At 36.3% G+C, this 23,527-nt stretch overlaps 1 protein-coding gene across 1 annotated transcript; it reads right to left on the reverse strand.

The window, feature by feature from the left end:
• Positions 1–3,658: 3,658 nt before the first annotated feature.
• On the reverse strand, positions 3,659–4,606 carry LOC149410633 (uncharacterized). Its single transcript, XM_089648301.1, has one exon. It carries the CDS (start codon positions 4,604–4,606, stop codon positions 3,659–3,661), a length of 948 nt encoding a protein of 315 aa, XP_089504427.1.
• Between the last annotated feature and the right edge of the window lie 18,921 nt (positions 4,607–23,527).

Consider the following 23,527-nt stretch of genomic DNA (forward strand, 5'->3'; position numbering starts at 1 on the left):
CATGCCATGGTCTAATTCCTGCAAGATGTTTGGACACACCGAATCAATTATAGAATTGCCATATATTTCAGATTCGATTATTTACGACAGTGATAACGTTGGATATTTCATATCAGGAAACAAAGCATGGGTACGAGACACAGACGGAAAAAATTTTGAAACAATACTTGGCTTACACAGGGGTCTTTATTATGAACCTATGATCATGAAAATGGACCTAACTAAAATATCTTATTGATTCTAGCTTCAGCCCCAAATGCTTGCCCTAAACAAGGAGGATTATTCATTCTGAACACAGAGATAGTATTCCCTAATAGTAACATGCAAATTGAAATCAATAACATGGAGGACTTGGGGGAGTCGTTCACTTCGCTCAGTATCAGTGATACGGGTGAGGTTCAACTATCAGCAGACGACGGAAGGATTTTGGTTTTAAACCCCAAGCCATTTTGCGGAACCGAAAAATAAATCCCGTCTAGATTTTTGGAAATGTTTGTGCCTCCCCACTATTCAACCTCACAAACAGTCAGTGGTTAAATTTTAGAATACCTTGAAATGCTGATATACATACAGTCTTACTTATAAAGATTCCCCAATACGCCGCTACAGCGCTGGTATAGCTATACGGTCAGGAGGGCCGTATACTGTTTATTTACCCATAATAATACCATGCAAGATTTTTTTAGACCCTATCAAATATAGTTATACACCGAATAACCATGGCTTATTGTCTTTACCTGAAATAAGTGACGTTGGAATAACCTTTGATATTTTTAACATTTACTAATCACATCAATATCATTACTAGTACCTAAAGCAATGAAAATGTTGGGCTTCATCCTAAAAATATCTAAGGATTTCAAAAACATCCTTACATTCAAAATACTTTATACAACTCTTGTTACTTGCCACTTAGAAAACAACTTCTCTATTTGGAACCCTTCCTACAACAACCATATAAACTCCATTATGATTTTCTATTACAAGCATTGCGACTCTTATCGTTAAAAGATAGACGAAAAGTTAACGATTAAATTATTTTATTTAAAATAAACGGTAACTGGTTAAGCTGACTCCCCTGAACTAGTTTCGCTGATAAATTATCATGTACCTAGTAGACCAACTCGACTCATATCGCCTACATAGATTAGGAAATGAATACTTTGATAATATCAATGATGAAGGAAGTCATAAAAAATATGTTTTACCTTTTTATTTTTAAATTTATTTTGTAACCTATTTTATTTTGAAAACAACAGTTTATAATATTGTTGGTTTATAGATGTACATGTGTAATTTACCTGAGAAATTAATTATAGATTTCATTACTGTACAAACACATTATGTATTTAATATTCATAATGCAACTACATTTTATTTAAAATTACAACAAGAGTTACCCGATAATGTAAGTACTTTGGTTTATTTGAGGTAAGAATACATTTTAAACAGAGATTTTACATTTATTTTCGTTGAAATTGAAGATATCTACTTCAGAGATAGTGTTATTATATTATGTTGAACACAATCTAAGCAATTTTATTCGAATGCGTCTACAATGTTTATAACTTTTGTGTTTTTTTATATTTTCTTACACTTTGTACTTTGTACTAGTAAATTTATACCTATGTAAATGGCATATATTGTGCCAATGTGTTTTTCTCTTACCTCTTAAATTTTGTATTTTCTTACACTTTACACTTTGTACTTGTAACTTTATACCTATGTTAATGGCATATATTGTGCCGTATGTGTTTTTCTCTTACCTTTTATATTTTTGTATTTTCTTACACTTTACACTTTTTACTTGTAACTTTATACCTATGTTAATGGCATATGTTGTGCCGTATGTTTTTTTAAATAAATAAATTACGTACGCATGCGCGTGATTATGTGTAACGTTTTTTACTATCCTGTTCTTATCCCTCCGTTCTGTGTAGAAAGTGTAAAATAATAAAATATTCTGATAAAAAATACTTTAAAGCCAAGTAGGGGGACACCGGGCAAGACGGGGTGGCGGGCAAGACGGGGCATCAGGCCTATCAAGTGATTTGAATTGACCAATCACGTTCGCTCTGCCATCACGCTACCGCCTGCCATGACAGTTCTCAGTGATACGAGTAGTAACACAGCGGCAAGTCAGTTGTTTTAGCTATCGTCAAAAATTAGATTTCGTTTGTTGGCATTAAAATTTCTTATAAATACGTTTGGCAGTGCATGAAACTTATATTTGGTGAATTTCAAGCGGCATCTTGGTAAATCCCATCTACAGAACACTGCAGTAACAGGTAATAAAATAGTTTTACCTACCAATAAAACTTATATTATGTACCTAACCTCATTTAAAACCTTTATTGAGAGAAGCATTCTCAAATTCCCTTTCGCGTGGCACTTTCCCGCTCTTTTTCAGCACCTTGTGTTGGACAAGTGGTCACCAGATGCTACACAAAAGTAAAGCGTCCCCTATGCGACTTTTGTTTACGGCATTCTTTCTCATTAGTTCTCAACAGGCAGTGATTGCCTAGGTTTTAAATGAGGTTAGGTACATAATATAAGTTTTATTGGTAGGTAAAACTATTTTATTATGTAGCCTGAACCGTCATTTAAAACCTTTATTGAGATCTGTTTGTTATCGACTGGTGACCACTAACGCTAATGTGATACTATTATAATACGTCAAAAAACTGGAAAACCTACTCACGTATTACAGTGGGTGGAATAGGGAGGCTACAGACAATGCCCTATTTACCTCTAGGGGAGTGTTAACTTCCCTTCTGTAGAATTTGGCAAAGGTGTCCCGGCTCCTCCAGTTCCCTCGAGCCAGGATGTCATCCAGTCTAAAATTATCCAGCCAGTTAAGTGACGCCACTGCTGCCCGTACACTTCCCGGGGCAGCTGTGATCTTAGCTTCTTCTAGAATTGTTTTGACCCAACGGGCGATGACTGTTCTTGAAGCTGCCTTAACTGTTCCCGATGTAGTGATGAAGAGTTCTGTTAAATTCTGATTTGTTTCCCTCCGTTCTTTGGAGGTTTCAATCAGTTTCTTAATCCAGTATGCTGGGTCTATATTTGGCTGATTTCCGTTTCTCAACCTCCAACCTGACTGTTGGTATGTAGCAGAGTCTGTTTTGGATCCGAAAACTGGCCATAACGAGACCCCTTCCTCATTTGTGGATAGTTTGTCTGGCGAACACTAACAAGGTCAGGTCATGCACTCTTCGTCCCGAAGCTAACAAAAGTAAAGTCGCTGCCCTTCTCGAGACTTCAAAGAGACTCAACTTTTTGGGTGGGTTAGCTTCTAACCAGGTCAATACCATTCTGGGATCCCAGATAGGAGGCTTAGATAGTTTAGGATGCCTTAATGCTGCGGCTTTGAGAACTTGTCTGACTAGAGGGTGTGAGCTTAGGTTTCCTTCTTCAGGGCTACTGAAAGTTGTTACTACTGATTTATGGAGTCGAATTGTGCTGGGAGAGAAATTGTCTTCTAAACTAAGATCTGTTAAAAATCTTGCCAGGTTACTTCCTGTAGGGACATTCGAGTTTACCCCGTGATTTAATGCCCACTTTTGCCACCTAAGCCATGCCGGTTTATATGTTTTAAGTGTGGATTCTCTCCAACCTGACTTTAAAAATTCTTTCTGTTTGTCCGACCAATCTGTTAATGACTGACTCCACCCCGGCACTTCCACACCTCCAAAATAAAATCCTCTACTTGTGGAGGAGGTTTCAAGGTTCTGGTGTCTATCAGCACTTCTGTCAGGTTCATTATGGTGAAAAGAGGGCTCGTCGCTCGACTTTTCAAGTCTGGTCTCCAGAATACTTTCTTCCATCTCGGGGCTACAATCAGGTATAGGCCCTTGGCCCGGTTGAGGTGTGCGAGAACTCTCGGCATGAAGCACGGAGGGGGGAACACCCAAGCTAGAGGAAAATCCCACTCTCGAGTCCAAGCGTTGACAAAACTTGCCTCTTTGTCGAATGCATTTAGGGACACATAATCTTCTACAACGTGAGCTGTCTCCGATGCAAACAGGTCTATAATTGGTCTCCCCCATTTTGCAAAAATCAATTTTGTTGCTGCTGGTAAAAGATGCCACTCCGGAGGTTCGCGTTTTCTGAAGAGTTGATCTGCCACCTCGTTGAACCTTCCTGGTAGGTAGTGGGCAGACAGTGAAATGCGATACGTGTCTGTCATCTGAAGGACTTGACGAGTCGCTTTGAGCAATGTCTTGGATCGTGTGCCGCCTTCGTTGCGAAGGTACGCGACCACCGATTTGTTGTCTGACTGGATCAGGAGACCCGAGTCTGACAGCTCTGGCCCGTGAGGAGTAAGTGCTGCCAGCACGCCGAGCATTTCCTTGACATTGCTGTGGAGAGGTTGCTGTGTTTGGGACCAAGCTCCACTCAATCTGAGGTCGTCTAGCTGCGCACCCCATCCCCAGTCCGAGGCATCGGTCGTGAGGGTGTGACGAATCACTGCTTGATGCATTGGTGACCACGTCTGCAGGGACTTGCTCCACCATCTCAGTTCCTCTATTGCTGTTCGAGGAATGGGATGGAGTCGTCTCGGTTTGAATGCAGGCAGCTTGCGACTGGCACACTGTAACATGCGAAGGTTAAGCCTGCCTCTATGAATGGCGAAACTAGCAAAATTGAGGGTACCCAAGAGGCTCTGGGCCTGCTCAAGTGACCACCTTCCTAGATTAATGTATTGTTTCAGTAAATTTGTTATTTTCGCTATTTTAGTTTGCGGGAGGCCTTTTAAGTCGTCCCTTGAATTCCATGAAATTCCCAAATATTCAATTTTCTGAACTGGACACAGAGTGGATTTACTGAATTGTATTATCCACCCAAGAGTTTGTAACATTGAAATAGTTTCGAATGTATGCATTTTCAATATATTTTCATTTTGATGTACTATCAAAAAATCATCTAAGTAAACAATTATTCTGAGACCTTTGTCTCTTAATTTTTGCGCTATCCAATTGGTAAGTGAAGCAAAAACCTTTGGAGCTGAGGCTAGTCCAAAAGGCAAACATGTCATTTGAAGCAGTTCTCCATTAAAAATCAGTCTCAAAAAACGGCGATGATTCTCATGAATTGGAAGATGAAAGTAGGCTTGAGAAAGGTCCACTTTAACCATCCAGTCGCCTGGTTGAATAAATGTTGCAACCTTATTAACATTAATAAGTCTGAATTTGCTAATAGCTAAGAAATTGTTCAAACGACGAAGGTTGAAGACCGGCCTAAATGACCCGTCTTGCTTCGGTATGAGAAACATCCGTGACAGAAAGGAAGGCGATATTGAAGCTGATTCCAATATCTTTTCCTTTTTCATTTTGTTTATTTGTCGTGTCATTTCCTATATTGTACAGAGCTATATTTAGACTCCAAGGAAGGTTAGATTGCTTGTTCTTCTTGTGGTAAGTGGTCACATTGTGGCTGTGCAGGGGTGGACGATGATGATGCCGAAGCAACATTAATTTGCGAGTTCTGTACTTCTGAATAATCAATAGAATGGCTATACCCCATCTTGCCCATTAGGGCCACCCCATCTTACCCGACCTATCGGGCATGATGGGGTGATATGTCATTTTCTACATTTTGTTGTTTTATTCATAATTCTATGGTACTATGTTCCTGATATAAATTTAATATGTAAGACTGATAACTACAAAACTGATAAAGAAAAAAAATTATTATGAATCCATGAACCCTTATGATTTTTGGAGCTTTAAACCTTAACTACCCCGTCTTGCCCGGTGTTCCCCTATTATTTCCGGACCCACCTCACCCATAATACAAAGATTCTTTTATAAATTTGTGTATATTTTTTTTAAATTTTTATCTTTTTACAACATCCTCCCTGGCCGAGCGGTTAGGGTCCATCAACCCCCGACTACGGATTTGAGTACACTGTCTGTCATTCAAAAGGATTCAATTTGGGAGGCGGGTATCAAAACCCCTGTTATAGGTTACCCCAAATGGTTCGCTACGTTTAGTGACTTAGCAGGGGTGCCCTGGTTCTTATAATTTCTTGCGCACCAACTGCGGGTCGGATCGGTAGAGACTGTTTGCAGTGGGAGGGATGGATTCATACGTCCTGGACACATTGACCCCCAGATTCCTACCCACCCCTCATACCTGTCTCCTTATCAGAACTTCCTCTCCCGCCTTCGCTTTAAAAGACCCTCCATACAGCACCCCCAAAGATGACATAGGCCCTGAGGGTTTTTTTTTCGTCGGGGCCTCCTGTGTGGAGCTAATTTTAAAAAAACTTGAATCGCAATTAGCGAAAAAGTCGTCAATTTTAAGGCTAACGACCAACGCTGAAGTGGGTTCAAATCCTGGCGTGTATAAATAACAAATTAAAACATTGATACCTAACCATAGAAAAATCTTTTCAATGTTAGGGCAGTTGTTGTTTTAAATTTTTTGCGATTTATATACGAGGCGTATCCAGAAAGTAAGTGTACTGAGGCTCTCACGACCGAATGAATTTTATTTTCGACATGTTGGCTACACTTACATGTAGCCTGACTCTTCCCCTCCGCAACGAGACCGGTTCAAGGTCAGTACCAGGGGCATTTCTCTCAGCTTTGGCCTTGAAACTCATTTGAAACCACGCCCACCTCAAAATTCTTATAGAAAACTAATAATATGGCTAAAAGCTCAGATCTCATTGGTGAGAGCAGAAGGATTGGTTTGATCTCTCGCTCTCTACCATAATGACTCGTGTAACAGAAAGAGATGACGGAATTTTGCCGTTTGACAGTTTCAATTCATTCAAACAAAATGAGAATGGTTTATTTATACACGCGGGTTGTCATTTGCTGCCGAAATACTATCATTTCCGTCGAAAATATTGCGTGTTAAAGTTGTTCGTGATAAAAATACAATATAAGCCAGTATAGTGTTAGCGAGTTACAAACATAAATTCAACCTACATACGTCAGTTCAAGTTTAAAGTGAATTGACAGTTTTAAGGTTATTCGTTCGGTTTTTTTGAACAATGCTAAGAACGTATAAATGTTATTTATTATATCGATAAACTTATTCATGTTATTGATTAGTGTTATCCTGTATTATCTTATTGTTTTGGTGAAATTAAAGATTTTTAAACATATGTAACCATGAGTTCATGAGGCTGAAAAATGTCGGAATTCTTCGTCGTACTGTCGGACAATCATGTTTTGGAAATTTTCTTCAGTGTTTTTGCAAATTTCTTGTCATTTTGGGTTTCTTCTTCTCAGATTAACAAGTTTCATCTTAAGGAAATGCACTGTAAAAGTTTATTTTCTTAGTCAGATGAACCTTGCCCTTGGAAAACATTTCGACATTTTTCTGCTTCAAGGACATTTTTATTTTTAAAATAGTTTTTTGGGGCTAGTGAATGAATAGGGTAGGCTGAGAGCAATTATGTTGTCTATGGTCGCATCTTTTTTTAAATGGCCTTGAGTTTCCTCTACCTTGTCTACTGCTCTGCTCCGCACGGTAGGTACTGATTGTATATCTGTGGTTAAGTACTGTATAATTCCGTTACATACAAAAAGCCCGAAGATATCGATCTAGAGAGTGGTATATTTATGGTCAGTACGTTGAGAACAGGGGCATTTCTCTCAGCTTTGGCCTCGAAACTCATTTGAAACCGCCACGCCCACCTCAAAATTCTTATAGAAAACGAATAATATGGCTAAAAGCTCAGATCTCATTGGTGAGAACAGAAGCATTGGTTTGATCTCTCGCTCTCTACCATAACGACTCGTGTAACAGAAAGAGATGACGGAATTTTGCCGTTTGACAGTTTCAAATCATTCAAACAAAATGAGAGTGGTTTATTTATACACGCGGGTTGTCATTTGCTTCCGAAATACTATCATTTCCGTCGAAAATATTGCGTGTTAAAGTTGTTCGTGATAAAAATACAATATAAGCCAGTATAGTGTTAGCGAGTTACAAACATATATTCAACCTACCTACGTAAGTTCAAGTTTAAAGTGAATTGACAGTTTTTAGGTTATCGTTCGGTTTTTTGAACAATGCTTCATACTTGGCATATGTATTCCTCCACAACGTATAAATGTTATTTATTATATCGATAAACTTATTCATGTTATTGATTAGTGTTATCCTGTATTATCTTATTGTTTTGGTGAAATTAAAGATTTTTAAACTTATGTAACCATGAGTTCATGAGGCTGAAAAATGTCGGAATTCTTCGTCGTACTGTCTGACAATCATGTTTTGGAAATTTTCTTCAGTGTTTTTGCAAATTTCTTGTCATTTTGGGTTTCTGAGCAATTATGTTGTCTATGGTCGCATCTTTTTTTAAATGGCCTTGAGTTTCCTCTACCTTCTCTACTGCTCTGCTCCGCACGGTAGGTACTGATTGTATATCTGTGGTTAAGTACTGTATAATTCCGTTACATACAAAAAGCCCGAAGATATCGATCTAGAGAGTGGTATATTTATGGTTGAGAAGTGTTGACGCGACAACACGTTTCGTGAAAAATGTCAATACAATCTCCCGCTAAGTGCGAAATACGCGGCGTCATCCGTTATCACGTTTGGAAGGGAAAACCTCCGTTTGAGGTTTATAATTTGGTTACAACTGCATATGGTGATAAAGCTATGAATCGTACGAGTATGTGCAAGTGGTATCGCGAGTTTAAAAATGGTTCTCACCTCTTCACCCGCCGCCAAAAAGTTCAAAACCACAATTTCAGCCAAGAAAATTATGGCATCCGTGTTTTGGGACTGTCAAGGCATAATTTTGATTGAATATCTGCCTCAAGGGGAGACCATCAACTTTGCAAGATACTGTGAGACCCTAAAAAAATTGCGGAAGGCGATTCAAAACAAGAGGAGAGGCATACTGACAAAGGGAGTCAGCATGCTGCACGAAAATGCCAGACCACACACGGCCAACACAACGAAGGAACTGCTTGCTTCGTTTAAATGGGATGTCCTAAACCACCCCGCGCATTCTCCTGACCTAGCACCTTCAGATTTTTATCTCTTTACCTCCCTGAAGCTGTACATGGGTGGAAAAAGGTTTTCAACAGACGAGGAGGTAAAGGGGGAGGTGGAGAAGTGAACGAAGGTGTTGGCGGGAAACTACTTCGAGAAAGACATCAAAAAGTTGATACCCCGCTTCACCACCTGCATTGAGAGGAATGGCGACTATGTCGAAAAATAGCTTACATATGTACTTCGGTAACCATGTAATTTTTATGTTTCAATAAAGAAAATTGTAACCTACAAAAATTCAGTACACTTACTTTCTGGATATGCCTCGTATATAGGTTAGAACTTTGGTTGAATCACCAACCATGTAAATCTTTTACCCAAAATTAAAATTAAACTGAATGATTAAAATATGTATTTTAAAGAAAAAAGAATGAAACATATTTTAATAACATTAAAAAAGTAAGATTGAAATACATGCGTACGTTTTTATACCCATTATATTACATAAGATAAAAATTATAAATAATACAAATTATAACATTATTTATTTATTCATGCCTTTCAGACGTACATGTATGCATTGTTATAGATACGTTGTTCAGGAGTACAATAATAACTACAAGTTATCATGGAGAGTAATGTTGTATAAAGAAGTCCAATAATTAATTGCATATGGTGCAAAACTATGCAATGTATGGAAACTTTTTTTAGGGAACCCTTATTACAGCGGTAAAAGGATAAAATGTAGATAGATATGTATAAGTTATACAAAGGAGTTTGATAAGTGCATTATATTACCTAATGTACTTAAAATAAATTATACATCTTACACATATATGGATATGATCACGATCCATCATGTTAATCATGATCCTTATCTAAAACGGTACCAGTCTTACTTAGAAAGATTCTCTAATACCTACGCTGCTGCTTATGGTGAACTGGGCCGTATACTGATCGTGTTAAAATCTTTACTAACAGTACAATTCATGCAAGATTTTTTAGACTGGCACCACGTTGTTCCAATCCTCAAACACACGGTAATTTTTGCATTTCGCGTTTAGTTGCTAACTTTACGATTCTTCAGATAACATTTGCGATGTCATTGACCCGGTCTGCTCTGAATTGCTTCGAAATTTGTCCAATTTGGTTATGCGTTACGTATTTGTTTTGGTAAATCGATATTTCGATATAAAATATTCCTCTGATATTGCTGCCTATCGGTATTAGTGCTTTTTAAAATTTTCAATGCGCGACCGATCGATATTTGTCAAATACCCAGATTTTTAACTAAGTCCGCGATCTCCGTCTTAATACCATAGTAATACGTCCATTACCCTGGGGGCATAAATAAACCACTCTCTAGATCGATATCTTCGGGCTTTTTGTATGGCCCCATTTTGTCACCCCCTTAACCACAGACGACCACAGATAAAACGGTCGTTTGGTCCAGACAGGTAAATATATTGTGGACCATAAATAAATCTCAAGGCCATTTAAAAAAGTGCACACATAGACAATATAACTGCACCCAGCTAACATCGTTCATTCACTAGCCCAAAAAAGTTATATTTTAAAAATAAAAATATTGGAATGCAGGAAAAGGAAAATAAAAAAAAACCCACAGCTATGCACACATAAAAATACGTTTTATTTTCAAAAAGACAATGGACAGTAATACAAAACAGGGTCAGTACAACCGATGTATTGAGCATTGATTTATCATTGAAGTAGAAGATAATACTAATTTATCTAAAGAAAACATGAAACAGAACAAGACACAGAAAAATAAAAAAGTAACGGTCTCAACTAGGAATTGAACCCAGGATTTCTGTCTTACGCAACAACTTAATAGGATTTAATTTGACCTTGCACAAAAATACAATAATATATACACAAAATACATATTCAACGTGTTGAAAGATATTCATTATGTCAAGTAATAAAAAAAGGGAGCGAAAACAAAACTTCTTGAGCGAGGTTCACTGCAATATAAATTAGGTGTATTGAGGTGATTTTTCACAAAAACGGCGCTCTACAAATTATCCAATTATTATTATTATTATTATTATTATACCTTCAGAATATTTCTTCAAATGAGGATTCCACACTGTTCAAGCGTACTGTAGGTGACTTACATCTTATAAATATTAGAAGAGTAACAAATTTAAGTGTTAATTATTATTGCCACAGCACTAGAAGTTATTCAAATTCTCCTGCAAGGGTTTCATATAATTTCCACAGCTTTGTCGTCAGCAAACATCATGGAAAATGTTGGTTAAATCTGAATACTTACATGATGCAATTCTGGAGAGGTTTAAATGACCTTGTTTGAAGTAATCGTGGCTTTTTTAGCAGTTTTAGCATCCTAATACGTGGTATAGTATCGCGTCGGAATACGGATAGGTCTGAAAAGGAAAATTAATTAAATTATTAGCCAATGAAGTACATTCAGGAATCAGGAACATTGTATCAAAGAACGAGAGGTTAGTACCTGTATTTAACAACGGGTTCGGGTCCTTCTTTCAGTTGGTGGAGATATACAGGATATTATATGATGACTGGAAGATTAAGCGTTGCCAAGCATTCTTTTTTAATCCCAAAAGTATCGTATTTTTGCTTTCAATTGCGAAATGACACCCACAAACAAACGTATTTCTTGCTGCTTCTTGCTAGCACCGGATTATCGAATCCGTCTGAGCAACCTTTAACACAACACGGCATTAATTTATCACCTTGAAGAGTTCTAGCACGCAACATTATTTTTAGATGGGTTAGACGATTTTCAAAATTCAAAATATTTACGCTAAAAACTTCAACTGACTTCGACTTCCGAAATGGCGTCTTGGAAATTACCGTTAATTTTTATCGCAGCATAAAACATGCTTAGCTTCTCTTTCTGTTACACAAGTTGCTATGGTAGAGAGCGAGATATCAAACTACAATTTTTGCTCTGAGCTTTCAGCCACAACAGCTTTGTCTATAAGAATTTGGGTATTGAATAACTCCTCCCATCAGGGTTACAAGGTCAGACGGGAGTTGTACGCCCCTGCCTGGGGGTCGGGCAGTTTAAATGGGCAATGGGCACTGGGTCAGGCCAATTTGCATTGCGAGAACGGGGATTCCCAGTGGGTGGAACTGACGCCCGGCTCTTTCATTCTACGTGGCGTCTTCTAGTACCTAAATTTAATGCAATAACATTCATAAAGCTGAATTAATTAATGAGAATAAGGTTGAACATGACGAAATCGCAGTATTTGCCGAACCCTCACGTCCCGCCCGGGTGCGGTGCGCGCCCTCCATAAAATATTCTCCCAGACGAGTATAGCACCGGGATTACAGTGCCGAAAAAGTCCGGGATTTCCGGGATCCCGGTTTTCAAGATCCCGGGAGTGAAAGCTCTAGTGGGGACATTTGGAGGTTAAGGCGAAGCACTACGAAGTAATGCAAAATCATGTGTTTTTGGTTTGAAAATCTGTCATCATTTAGTTTAAATCATTTAGTTATATTTTAATGCTTTAATCAAATACCGCAAGAACAACACATTTTGGTCTTTTAAATAATCGAGCATTTTATATAATCAAGTCTTTTTATAGGCCCAGAAAAAATATAGTATCAAGCGTCTAAAATCTCCTATTAAGTTCAAAATCTTCTACTTGCGAACACCTTTCTGGTTAAAGTTTTATCCTAAAATGTGGAAAATTAAGTTCTTTACAAAATGTACGTGAAAAATTTAAATATTTGTGCCTCAACTTCGCAAAATAAAATAAAACACACTTTTGGTGATGCTTTTTCTTGCATAAATCAAAACATGTGTTGAGCGGGAAATTATTCCTTTTCGTTATTTACTTAAGGAACATGACATTCGTATTTTTCATTCCATTCTCCTGAGTTATTTTCATGTATTTTAAAATCTACGCACAATGAAGTAGCAAAAAAAATTAAATTACTATTTCATTACATTACATTATATTTTTTTGGCACAATTCTGATACCAACGATAATTTCTCTAAACGGTCAGTGGGGACGGATGTTTCCACCTGAAAATATGAATATTCAAAAAATGAATTTGCCCCATAAAGGATTAAAGTTATATGAAAATATGAATAATCAAAAAATGGATTTGCCCCATAAAGGATTAAAGTTATATGAAAATATGAATATTCAAAAAATGAATTTGCCCAATAAAGGATTAAAGTTATATGAAAATATGAATATTCAAAAAATGAATTTGCCCTATAAAGGATTAAAGTTATATGAAAATATGAATATTCAAAAAATGAATTTGCCCCATAAAGGACTAAAGTTATATGAAAATATGAATATTCAAAAAATGAATTTGCCCCATAAAGGATTAAAGTTATATGAAAATATGAATATTCAAAAAATGAATTTGCCCCATAAAGGATTAAAGTTATATGAAAATATGAATATTCAAAAAATGAATTTGCCCCATAAAGGATTAAAGTTATATGAAAATATGAATATTCAAAAAATGAATTTGCCCCATAAAGGATTAACGTTATATGAAAATATGAATATTCAAAAAATGAATTTGCCCCATAAAGGATTAAAGTTATATGAAAATATGAATATTCAAAAAATGAATTTGCCCCATAAAGGATTAAAGTTATATGAAAATATGAATATTCAAAAAATGAATTTGCCCCATAAAGGATTAACGTTATATGAAAATATGAATATTCAAAAAATGAATTTGCCCCATAAAGGATTAAAGTTATATGAAAATATGAATATTCAAAAAATGAATTTGCCCCATAAAGGATTAAAGTTATTAGACGAATCTCGACAGAAACAAGAAGTAATGAAAAAATGAGGTAACCTTAACAAGAGGAGAAGTCGCAAGCAGATGATAGGTGTGCACGGATTATGGCGAATGAGTACTTACCTAGTCTGTACACAGTACTTACCCAGCGACTAGTAAGATCAGATGTAAAAGCAGGCCGCCTTGACTCATTTGCAGTGCAATAACACACAACATTCCAAGAATTTTCAATTCGTTCGAAATGGTGCTTATTATGTGATTTTATTCATGATGGGACCTGTTAGTACCTACACTTACTGGACAAATGCGTCGGGTTCCCACTCTTGAGTCTTGGGTTCAATTCCTCTGCTAGCTAGTCCTCCATCACATTACACGAGTAACACTTTCCCTCTATAATGATGGGAGTAGCAGTATTTTAACCTACAGGATATTCGAAAAAACTGCATTTTCAAAGTATTTGTTATTCGACCTCAGAAAAGAAAATTCTTAGTGAAATTAAAAAAATCTATTAAGGCGATGCACTACGTCGTGTAATATTTTAAATCGAGCCGCTATCAATAAGAATCCTTACATAGATGGCGATAAGGTTTAAATTCCTGCTTAACACCATCCGCCTGTTTTGATTTATGCAAGAAAAAAACATGGCCCAAAAGTGCCTTTTATTTTATTTTGTGGATGTTCAGGCATAAATATTTATATTTTTTTCGATCATTTTATAAATACCTTAATTTGCCACATTATACAATAAAATTGCAACCGAAAATGGGTTCGTAATTAGGAGATTTTGAACTTTAAAGCACTTTTCATAGGCCTTTACACAATTTTTTTCTGGGCTTATAAAAAGACTTATCTAAAAATACTCGATTATTTCAAAGGCCAAGATGTATTCTACTTGTAGTATTTAATTAAAGCATCTAAAACATTTCTAGGCGACCAAATTTTCTAACTAAAAACACATGATTTTGAATTACTACGCATGGCATCGCCTTAATTTAATAAAAATAGAAAGATGTCCAAAGAAAAATATTTTTCAAAATGGACGAAGAAAAAAATAAGATGACATATTTGTCATAAGAAATAAGATGACATATTTGTCATAAAAAATAAGATGGCTTATTGGTCAAAAAAAAAGATAACATATTTGTCATAATAAATAAGATACTTAACATATTTCTTATGTCGCAATACAGATTGGGAACCTCTAAAGACTTTATTTGTCATAAAAAATCAGACGACATATTTGTTATGTCACAATACAGATTGAGAACATCTAAATACTTTATATATATTTATTTTTATATTATCTTGCGTACCAACAATGTTTTAAGAGCAAGTTTAAAACCAAAAGGAACCTATTCCTACCCGGTTCCTTGGAAAAATAATATCGGAAAATCCAGTGGCAGCAGTCACCGGGACAAAAAAAGTTGGGAAATTTATGATTCCGGAAAATTTTTCGATAAAATCCCGACTTTTGGGAAAAGTTTCTGATTTTTCCCGGAGAATTTTTTTTCGGAATACAACTTTTATTAAATTCGTGATCACGTTTATATGCACCTGCATTTGTCTTAATAATTTTTTGCATTATAAATTATTATTAAGACAAACGCAGGTGCATGAAAACGTGTTCCGATAATATCACGAATTTAGTAAAAGTTTATCAGGAAGCGGCCTGCAGGTCGGTTTTTAACCAGAATACCAATAATTTGAAGAGATATTTAATAAATCAGCAATACTAATTATTCTCCGTATGGTCTTAAACCGTCGATACTGAGAGTATCTTCCACTCTGAAATCTGACGCAAAAACGCTATATATTACTTTAAATGAATATTTTATGAAATTACTTCAATTAATCAAATAAAAATAACTTGCACACGCCGTGTTATGAATTATTAAAATAACTAGCTGACGTGTACCTGGCGTTGCTAGGGGTTATCCTTAGGAGATAGACATATACAATCACACACTTTTCTGTAGGCCTTTTCAAGATATACAATTCCGTAGTACATTATTTTGATGTATCTCATAAGGTTTAGCCAGTGTTAGCAATGTAAGCGCCAGAAAATATTTTTTTACGACTTGATTACAAAACATCGACTTTTCTCTACTTTCTGTAAATATAATAGGCATGTATTATATATACAAGCCTTCCGGAAGAAATCTTCTAAATTATACAGTTTATATATAATACGTCCAAGTCGATAGTTATGGTTTTCAAATGCAAAAACGAAGACATGCTAACACCTTCAGTTTGGCTAGATGGAAGGAAAATGGATGTTAGTCGTAGCGTCAAATACCTGGGACATATTATCACAGACACCTGAAAGACATCGAGGATATGGAAAGGCAAATAAGAGCGATATCCGTTAGAGCAGGTATGCTGTCAAGGCGTTTTCACTTTTGCAGTACAAACCTGAAAAAGATACTTTTCAACGCATTTTGCACTTCGCTGTACACGTCTGAACTGTGGGTGGATTACACTGCATCCCAATGGCATAAGCTAAAAGTCGCTTACAATAATGCTTATCGCCAACTATTCCGCCTACCGAGATAATGCAGCGCCACGGAAATGTTCCTGGAAGGACGAGTACACTCTTTCAGAGCGCTTCTCCGCAATCACATGGGAAGCTTATGGTGCAGACTACGTCAATCAAGTAACAAAATCATCACTGCCATGGTTGCCTGGATGGATTCCCCTCTGATGGCCCTCTGGAGACGGGAGATGTGCAAATATCCTCCATAAACGGCTGCTCACTTTCATTTTTGTGTTTATATTTTATGTTTTTTTCACTTGAATTCCGCTTGTATGTTCCCATCGGAATCACCTATAAATTATTGCACACAAGGCGTACAAGGCGACATACACACAAGGCGTCATGAACACACTCCAAGTACAGTACAACCACGCATACAGAGCCCTATTTGGCCTCCCATGGCGATGCAGCGCCTCACAGATGTTCACCGAAGGAAGGGTGCATGGGTTCGCTGCTTTGATGCGCCACAGAATAGCCGGGACGAGTCAGCGCTACCAGAGATCGGACAACACTCTTGTCCAGGCCGTTGCCCAGTGGCAGGGAGCGCCTCTACACCAGAGATGGAGAATTTCACTCAAGCCACCATAAAGTCCTAATGTGCTCATCAATGTATTCATTTTTTATTTATTATTTTTATGTTTATTAATTTCTTTATTCATTTTCTTTTTATGTATTAACTTAAATGTAAACTTTTATGGCAGGCAGAGCATTGCACACTCCGCTCTGTCCAGCTGAAATAAACATTATTATTTTTTATGCTTCCGATTTTGTTGTCCGGGTTAAATCTTCCCCATAGGAAAAACTAAACCCTTCCACTCACTTTTCCACAAATGATCAGCTAGTCAATCAACACTATGCAAGTGCATTATATAAGTAAAATAAATACAAAACAATACAAGAACAACAACACGTCAACTCACAAGAGATCAAATGGGAAAAAAAATTCACCGACTCCAGATATTTTCATATCAGAGGGTTCGGCTCGGTAGAACTTCTAACAGGGCCTATAAATCCTACTGATCCCTCAACATAAATATTTAAAAAATCTTTCGTTATCCTACATGTATTCAAAATGACCGACTTTTGCATCTTTATATATAAATTTTTTGATAGATCTAATACGCCTAAATTTTTAATGAGAGAGCTAGGTATAATGCCAGTAGCCGAAATAACGAATGGTAATATTTTTATAGTCTGAGAATGCCAAATTCTTTTATTTTGTTTCCTAAATCTGTGTATTTTCTTATTTTTTCATTAACAGATTTTTGAATGTTACAGGAATTCGGAATAGCGACATCAATAATATAAGTAATTTTTTTAATTTTGTCATGTAAAACTATATCGGGTCTATTATGACTAATCGTTCGGTCTGTTAGTATAGTTTTATCATAATATATTTTATAAAATTCGTTTTCTAAAAATGAATTTGGTTCGTATTCATAATATGGTACTATATTACGGCAGTCAATCAAGTTATTTTTAATTACCAAATTTTGGTGAATTATTTTTAAAACTTGATTGTGCCTAAATGTATACTCGGACGGTGCTAATATAGAACATCCAGATATAATATGTTCTATAGTTTCCGGAAAAGCCAAACATTTTCTACACAAATCATCAATTTGATTTGTATCTTTGATTATATGCTTTCTATAATTTTTAGTATTAATGACTCTATCCTGAATGGCAAGCATAAATCCTTCTATTTCTGCGCTCAACTCTCCAATACTCAACCATTTGTTTGACGAAAATTTGTCAACATACGTTTGGTTGAGATAATTTAAGTGTTTTGCGTGTAAAATTTTATTTGACCAGGAATCTAATAGTTCCTGGTTGGGATTTATAAAAATGTTGGCATTCTCATCGTATAAATTTAAAGGTGTAATATTTCTATCTGCCTTGCAAATTATTTTGTGCATTTCTGAGCTATGAGCTTTCCTATGGAAAAAAGTTCTTAGCATTTCTACCTGATTATGTTTCAAAGAAGTTATTTTGACTATGCCTCTACCTCCTAAATTTCTAGGTAAATTAACTCGTTCTATAGCTGAATTTGGATGATGGCAATTAAATTTTGTTAGCGTAGTTCTAATTAATCTTTCTAAGTTATCTAAATCTGTATTAGACCATTTAATTATGCCAAATGAGTACGTTAATAGAGGTATTGCCCAAGTATTTATTGCTTTTACTAAATTTTTACCAGATAGATTGCATTTTAAAATTTTCCTGATCCTAGTTTGAAATTTAATCCTAATATCATTTTTAATACTAGTATGGTCTAATCTATTTGATTGTGGGTATCCTAAATACTTATTAAACCTCATCCCTTTTCATACTAGTAATTTGGAAATTTCTAAATATACTCTCGTCCCCATCTACAATTTTGCCTTTCTCTATATGGATCGTTCTACATTTATCTAAACCAAAAGTCATTTTGATATCATCTGAGAAGTTTTTAACTACCTCGATCATTTTCTCTAAATTTTGTTCAGAATTCGAAAATAATTTTATATCATCCATAAATAATAAATGCGAAATTGTACTACTCTCCCTTAACTTTTATTCCAAACTTGCTTTCAATTAACATTTTAGATAGAGGATTCAATGCTAAGCAAAACCAAAGAGGACTCAATGAGTCTCCTTGAAAAATCCCTCTTTTAATTGAAATGCCCGGTATTACTATTTTCTTACCTTTTAAATTGATAATTAAATTGGTATTCCAAAAGGACATAATATTTTCCAAAAAGCTAATAATAATGGGGTTAATTTTATATATATTTAATACTCACGGTGAGACCCAAACGGTCGCACTAGACATATCCAAGGCCTTTGACCGGGTCTGGCACCGAGGACTTGTCAACAAATTGCATTCTTACGGACTTCCCGCATCCCTGTGTACGTGGATTGCTGACTTTTTAAGGGATAGGTCGATTCAGGCGGTTGCTGACGGTTTCACCTCTTCCTCGCACTCCATAAATGCTGGCGTCCCACAGGGATCGGTTCTGTCTCCAACTTTGTTTTTGTTGCACATCAATGACCTTTTGACATGTGCACCGATTCATTGTTACGCGGATGACAGTACAGTTCATGATAGCTTTTTGTTTGACAAGCCCCCAAAGGGCACACAAACTCCAACGGCTCGGAGGGCTTTGAAGCAGAGAATGGACGGTTATCTCGAGAGTATTTCCTCCTGGGGTAAAAATAATCTCGTCGAATTTAATGTTTCAAAGACCCAATCCTGTCTGATTACGTCTAAAAGGGATCCAAATGATAATCTAGTCTCCTTCAACGGAAGCAATCTTCCGAACAGGCCTTCCATTGATATGCTTGGTGTAACTATAAGTGACCAGCTCAGGTACGGGGGCTCCATCGAAGCTAGAGTAAAGTTGGCCTCTCAGAAGCTGGGCGTACTGTACAGGGCCCGCAGATACTTTAATAGTACACAACTGCTCACCCTGTACAAATCGCAAGTGCGCCCTACTGTCGAATTTGGCAGCCATCTCTGGTCTGGAGCCCCAAAATACCTGAAAAAAACCCTTGACTCTGTGCAGAAACGGGCGGTCCGTTTGATAGATTCCCCAATCTTAACAAACGGACTGCAATCTTTAGAGCACAGGCGTCAGGTAGGTATGCTGTCCTTGTTCTATCGGTATTACAATGGAAGATGCTCTGAAGAACTAGCGTCATTGATCCCTTCGGCACCGGTGCGTAGTCGGGATACACGCCAAACGCGCGCCCAACATTTGTACACAGTTGACACTTGTCACATGAGAACGGGTCGCTTCTACGATTCGTTCTTAAGTTCAACAGCTCGGCTGTGGTACGAACTGCCGGCCTCTGTGTTTCCTCCCTCCTACAACATGGGACTCTTCAAGACCCATGTTCACTCCTTCCTCTCCACAAAAAGACCCTCCACACAGCATCCCCAAAGATGACATAGGCCCTGAGGGAAATTATTTTCTTCAGGGCCTCCTGTGTGGAGTAAATATAAAAAAAAAAAAAAAAAAAAACTTTGATCAGCCACGAGTGCGGGACACTATCGAAAGCCTTTTGGTAGTCTATATAGCAAGTATATAAATTACGTTTTCAAGTTTGAATCTGTTTTAGAATTACAGAATCGATAACTAATTGTTCTTTACATCCCATATGTTTTATGCGACAACCTTTTTGTTGTTCAGATAAAATATTTTTTTCATCTAAATGAATATATATTAAATCTGTTAAACAAGAGGTTAAAATTTTGTATATTGTCGGTAAACATGTAATGGGTCTGTAATGAGAAGGATTATTAATATTTTCGCTTTTGGGTAACATATAAGTAATGCCCTTAGTTAGAAAATTTGGAAAATTATGAGGTTGACTGACAAATTTTGAAAGATTTTTTGCCAAAAGAGGATGTAAAGTAGTCAGACGTTTGTACCAAAAATTATGTATCCAATCGCAACCCGTGGCTTTCCAATTATGAGTATTTTTGATAATTTTGGTTAACAATTCAACCGATATATTAGAAAAACTCATTTGTTCAATACCTGAAAAATTGAGTTCTTCATTTTCTATCCATGGAGTTGACTCGTTATGTTTTATATCTTTACTCCAAATTTTAGTCCAAAAATCGCGCATATCTGATTCAGATGGCAACGGAATGTTATTATTCGAAATAATATTTTGTTTATCGTCAAGTTTGGAATAAAATATTTTTTCATTTTTCTGGAATAATCTATTATTTTTTTTTTTACTATATTATTATTATTATTGCTCTAACTCTAATTATGTATATTATTTCAAATATGGAATGTATCGCATTGCACTACCCCTGCATACATTCTGGAATAAATTTTTCTTCTTTTTATTATTATTATTACATTATTGTAGAGAAAACTCTATCAAAAGCCGTTGCGTAGTTTACAAGAATTAAGCGCACAGACAAATGCGGATATCGACTTTATTTTATACTACCACAGACATAGGAATTAATAGACGAGAAGATAATGGCGAGGGGTAAAATCAACTGTTGAAGAACGAAGGGAGTTAAGCTAACTGTGATTCGTCAATAAATCAATCTGACAGTAAATAGGCATCTCGCATTATAATATCACCATTTACTTCTTAAAAGTAAAATCTGCTTTTGAATGAATAGACATTTTTACATGGGAGCGCAAATTACTCGCCACGTTATGAACAAATTTGCGAAGTCCAAATTCGGCAAAAAAATTCGGTTCTATTTTCAGAGTCGAATATTTCGTTTAAGTATTTAGTTAAGACACTTTTATAAATGTTCATAATTTACTTCCCAGCAACCAACCAGCTTTGTGTTTCGCGTCCAGACGTTTCTCGGTGTGATAGTAACAACTGATTCATATTATACGATGTGAATATGCTTAAAATAAAGTAAAATAATGCTTATATATGGAATGTAATACGACAATTGGGTTTATTCTCTTTTTCACATCTATTTTTACAAGTTTTCATAGTACAAGTCAACATTTTGCCGTGTTATTTCGTAAAATGAACCGATGATGCCTCGACCATAGTTCGCACAAGAATGATGACGTCACGTTTTCAAATTTCACTTGAGGCCATACGCGAGCACAGCCGGCTCCAATGGAACCGGTATGGGGAGTGGGGATAATACGCTTTTAATCACTTAGGGCAGGTCTACTAATATTCATATGTCTATGTATACTACCTATTTAGAGTTATGATTTTTAACAAATCTTCTGGTTTTATAATATTGCGTCTCTGCATCGTAGAAATGAATTATAAATATCAGCTCCAGTGGTTTATCGAAGTTATGATAATATTTACGATAACCCTTGCCTTATCCTTGAAGTGAAATGACACTAAACTGTGCATAAATGCCATGTTATTATTATTATTGAGTTTGCGTTATTCAATTTATTGTTGAGGGTTATTTGTTATCATTTTTATTTTTTTGTAACACCTTACAATGTTGCTTCTGTTTGTACAATGAAAGGCAGGGGAGCTATGGAGCAACCAGGCTGGTCAGCGTTGTGGAATGCGGTGCTGAAAGAGGCCCCGATTATATGAAGGAAGAAAAACCAATTCCGGTAGCTCGTTCCACATACGAACCGTCTTACACATAAAAAAACGAGTCGAAGAAGCGGCCCTGAGCGGCCCGTTCTCATGGAGTCACAATCAACTATGAACGGGTGTTCCGCTCGTGTACATCAAATGTCACGCACGTGCACCGGTGCACCGGAGATCAATGATGCTAGCTCCTTAGACCTCCCTTAAAATACCTGTATATTATAGATCCCAATCAGTCTGTTAAAAATGGATTGTCATTCAGACGGACCGCCCTCCTTTGCACAGAATCAAGTAGGTTTATAAGGAATTGTGGGGCTCCAGGCCAGAAGTGGCTGCCTAATTGAATTATTGGGCGTACTTTTATTTGTACACGGTTAGCAGCTGGTTACTATTGAAGAATCTGCTATACATAACAACTGGAGATCGAACCGAGGACCTCTGCCTTACCGGGACAAAATAATAATCAGATTTAAATAGGACAGTTAATAGGACAGATAATAATCAGGTTTAAATAGGACAGTTAATAAGACAGGTCATAATCACGTTTAAATAGGACAGATAATAATCAGGTTTAAATAGGACAGTTAATAAGACAGGTCATAATCACGTTTAAATAGGACAGATAATAATCAGGTTTAACTAGGACAGTTAATAAGACAGATAATAATCAGGTTTAAATAGGACAGTTAATAAGACAGATAATAATCAGGTTTAAATAGGACAGTTAATAAGACAGATCATAATCACGTTTAAATAGGACAGTTTACAGGACAGATAATAATCAGGTTTAAATAGGACAGTTAATAGGACAGATCATAATCACGTTTAAATAGGACAGATAATAATCAGGTATAAATAGGACGGATAATAATCAGGTTTAAATAGGACAGTTAATGGGACAGATAATAATCAGGTTTAAATAGGACAGTTAATAAGACAGATCATAATCACGTTTAAATAGGACAGATAATAATCAGGTTTAAATAGGACAGTTAATAAGACAGATAATAATCAGGTTTAAATAGGACAGATAATAATCGGGTTTAAATATGACAGTTAATAGGACAGATAATAATCAGGTTTAAATAGTTTAAACCTATTTAAACCTGATTATAATCTGTCATTTTTACTTATCTCATATTTTAATTTAAACCAGCCAATATTTAATTGGCGGCCATCTTTGCGTATGATTACGA

Source organism: Hesperophylax consimilis, chromosome 27 (assembly GCF_061612785.1).
Source record: "Hesperophylax consimilis isolate HC1 chromosome 27, BYU_Hcon_1.0, whole genome shotgun sequence".
Taxonomy (NCBI): Eukaryota; Metazoa; Arthropoda; class Insecta; order Trichoptera; family Limnephilidae; genus Hesperophylax; species Hesperophylax consimilis.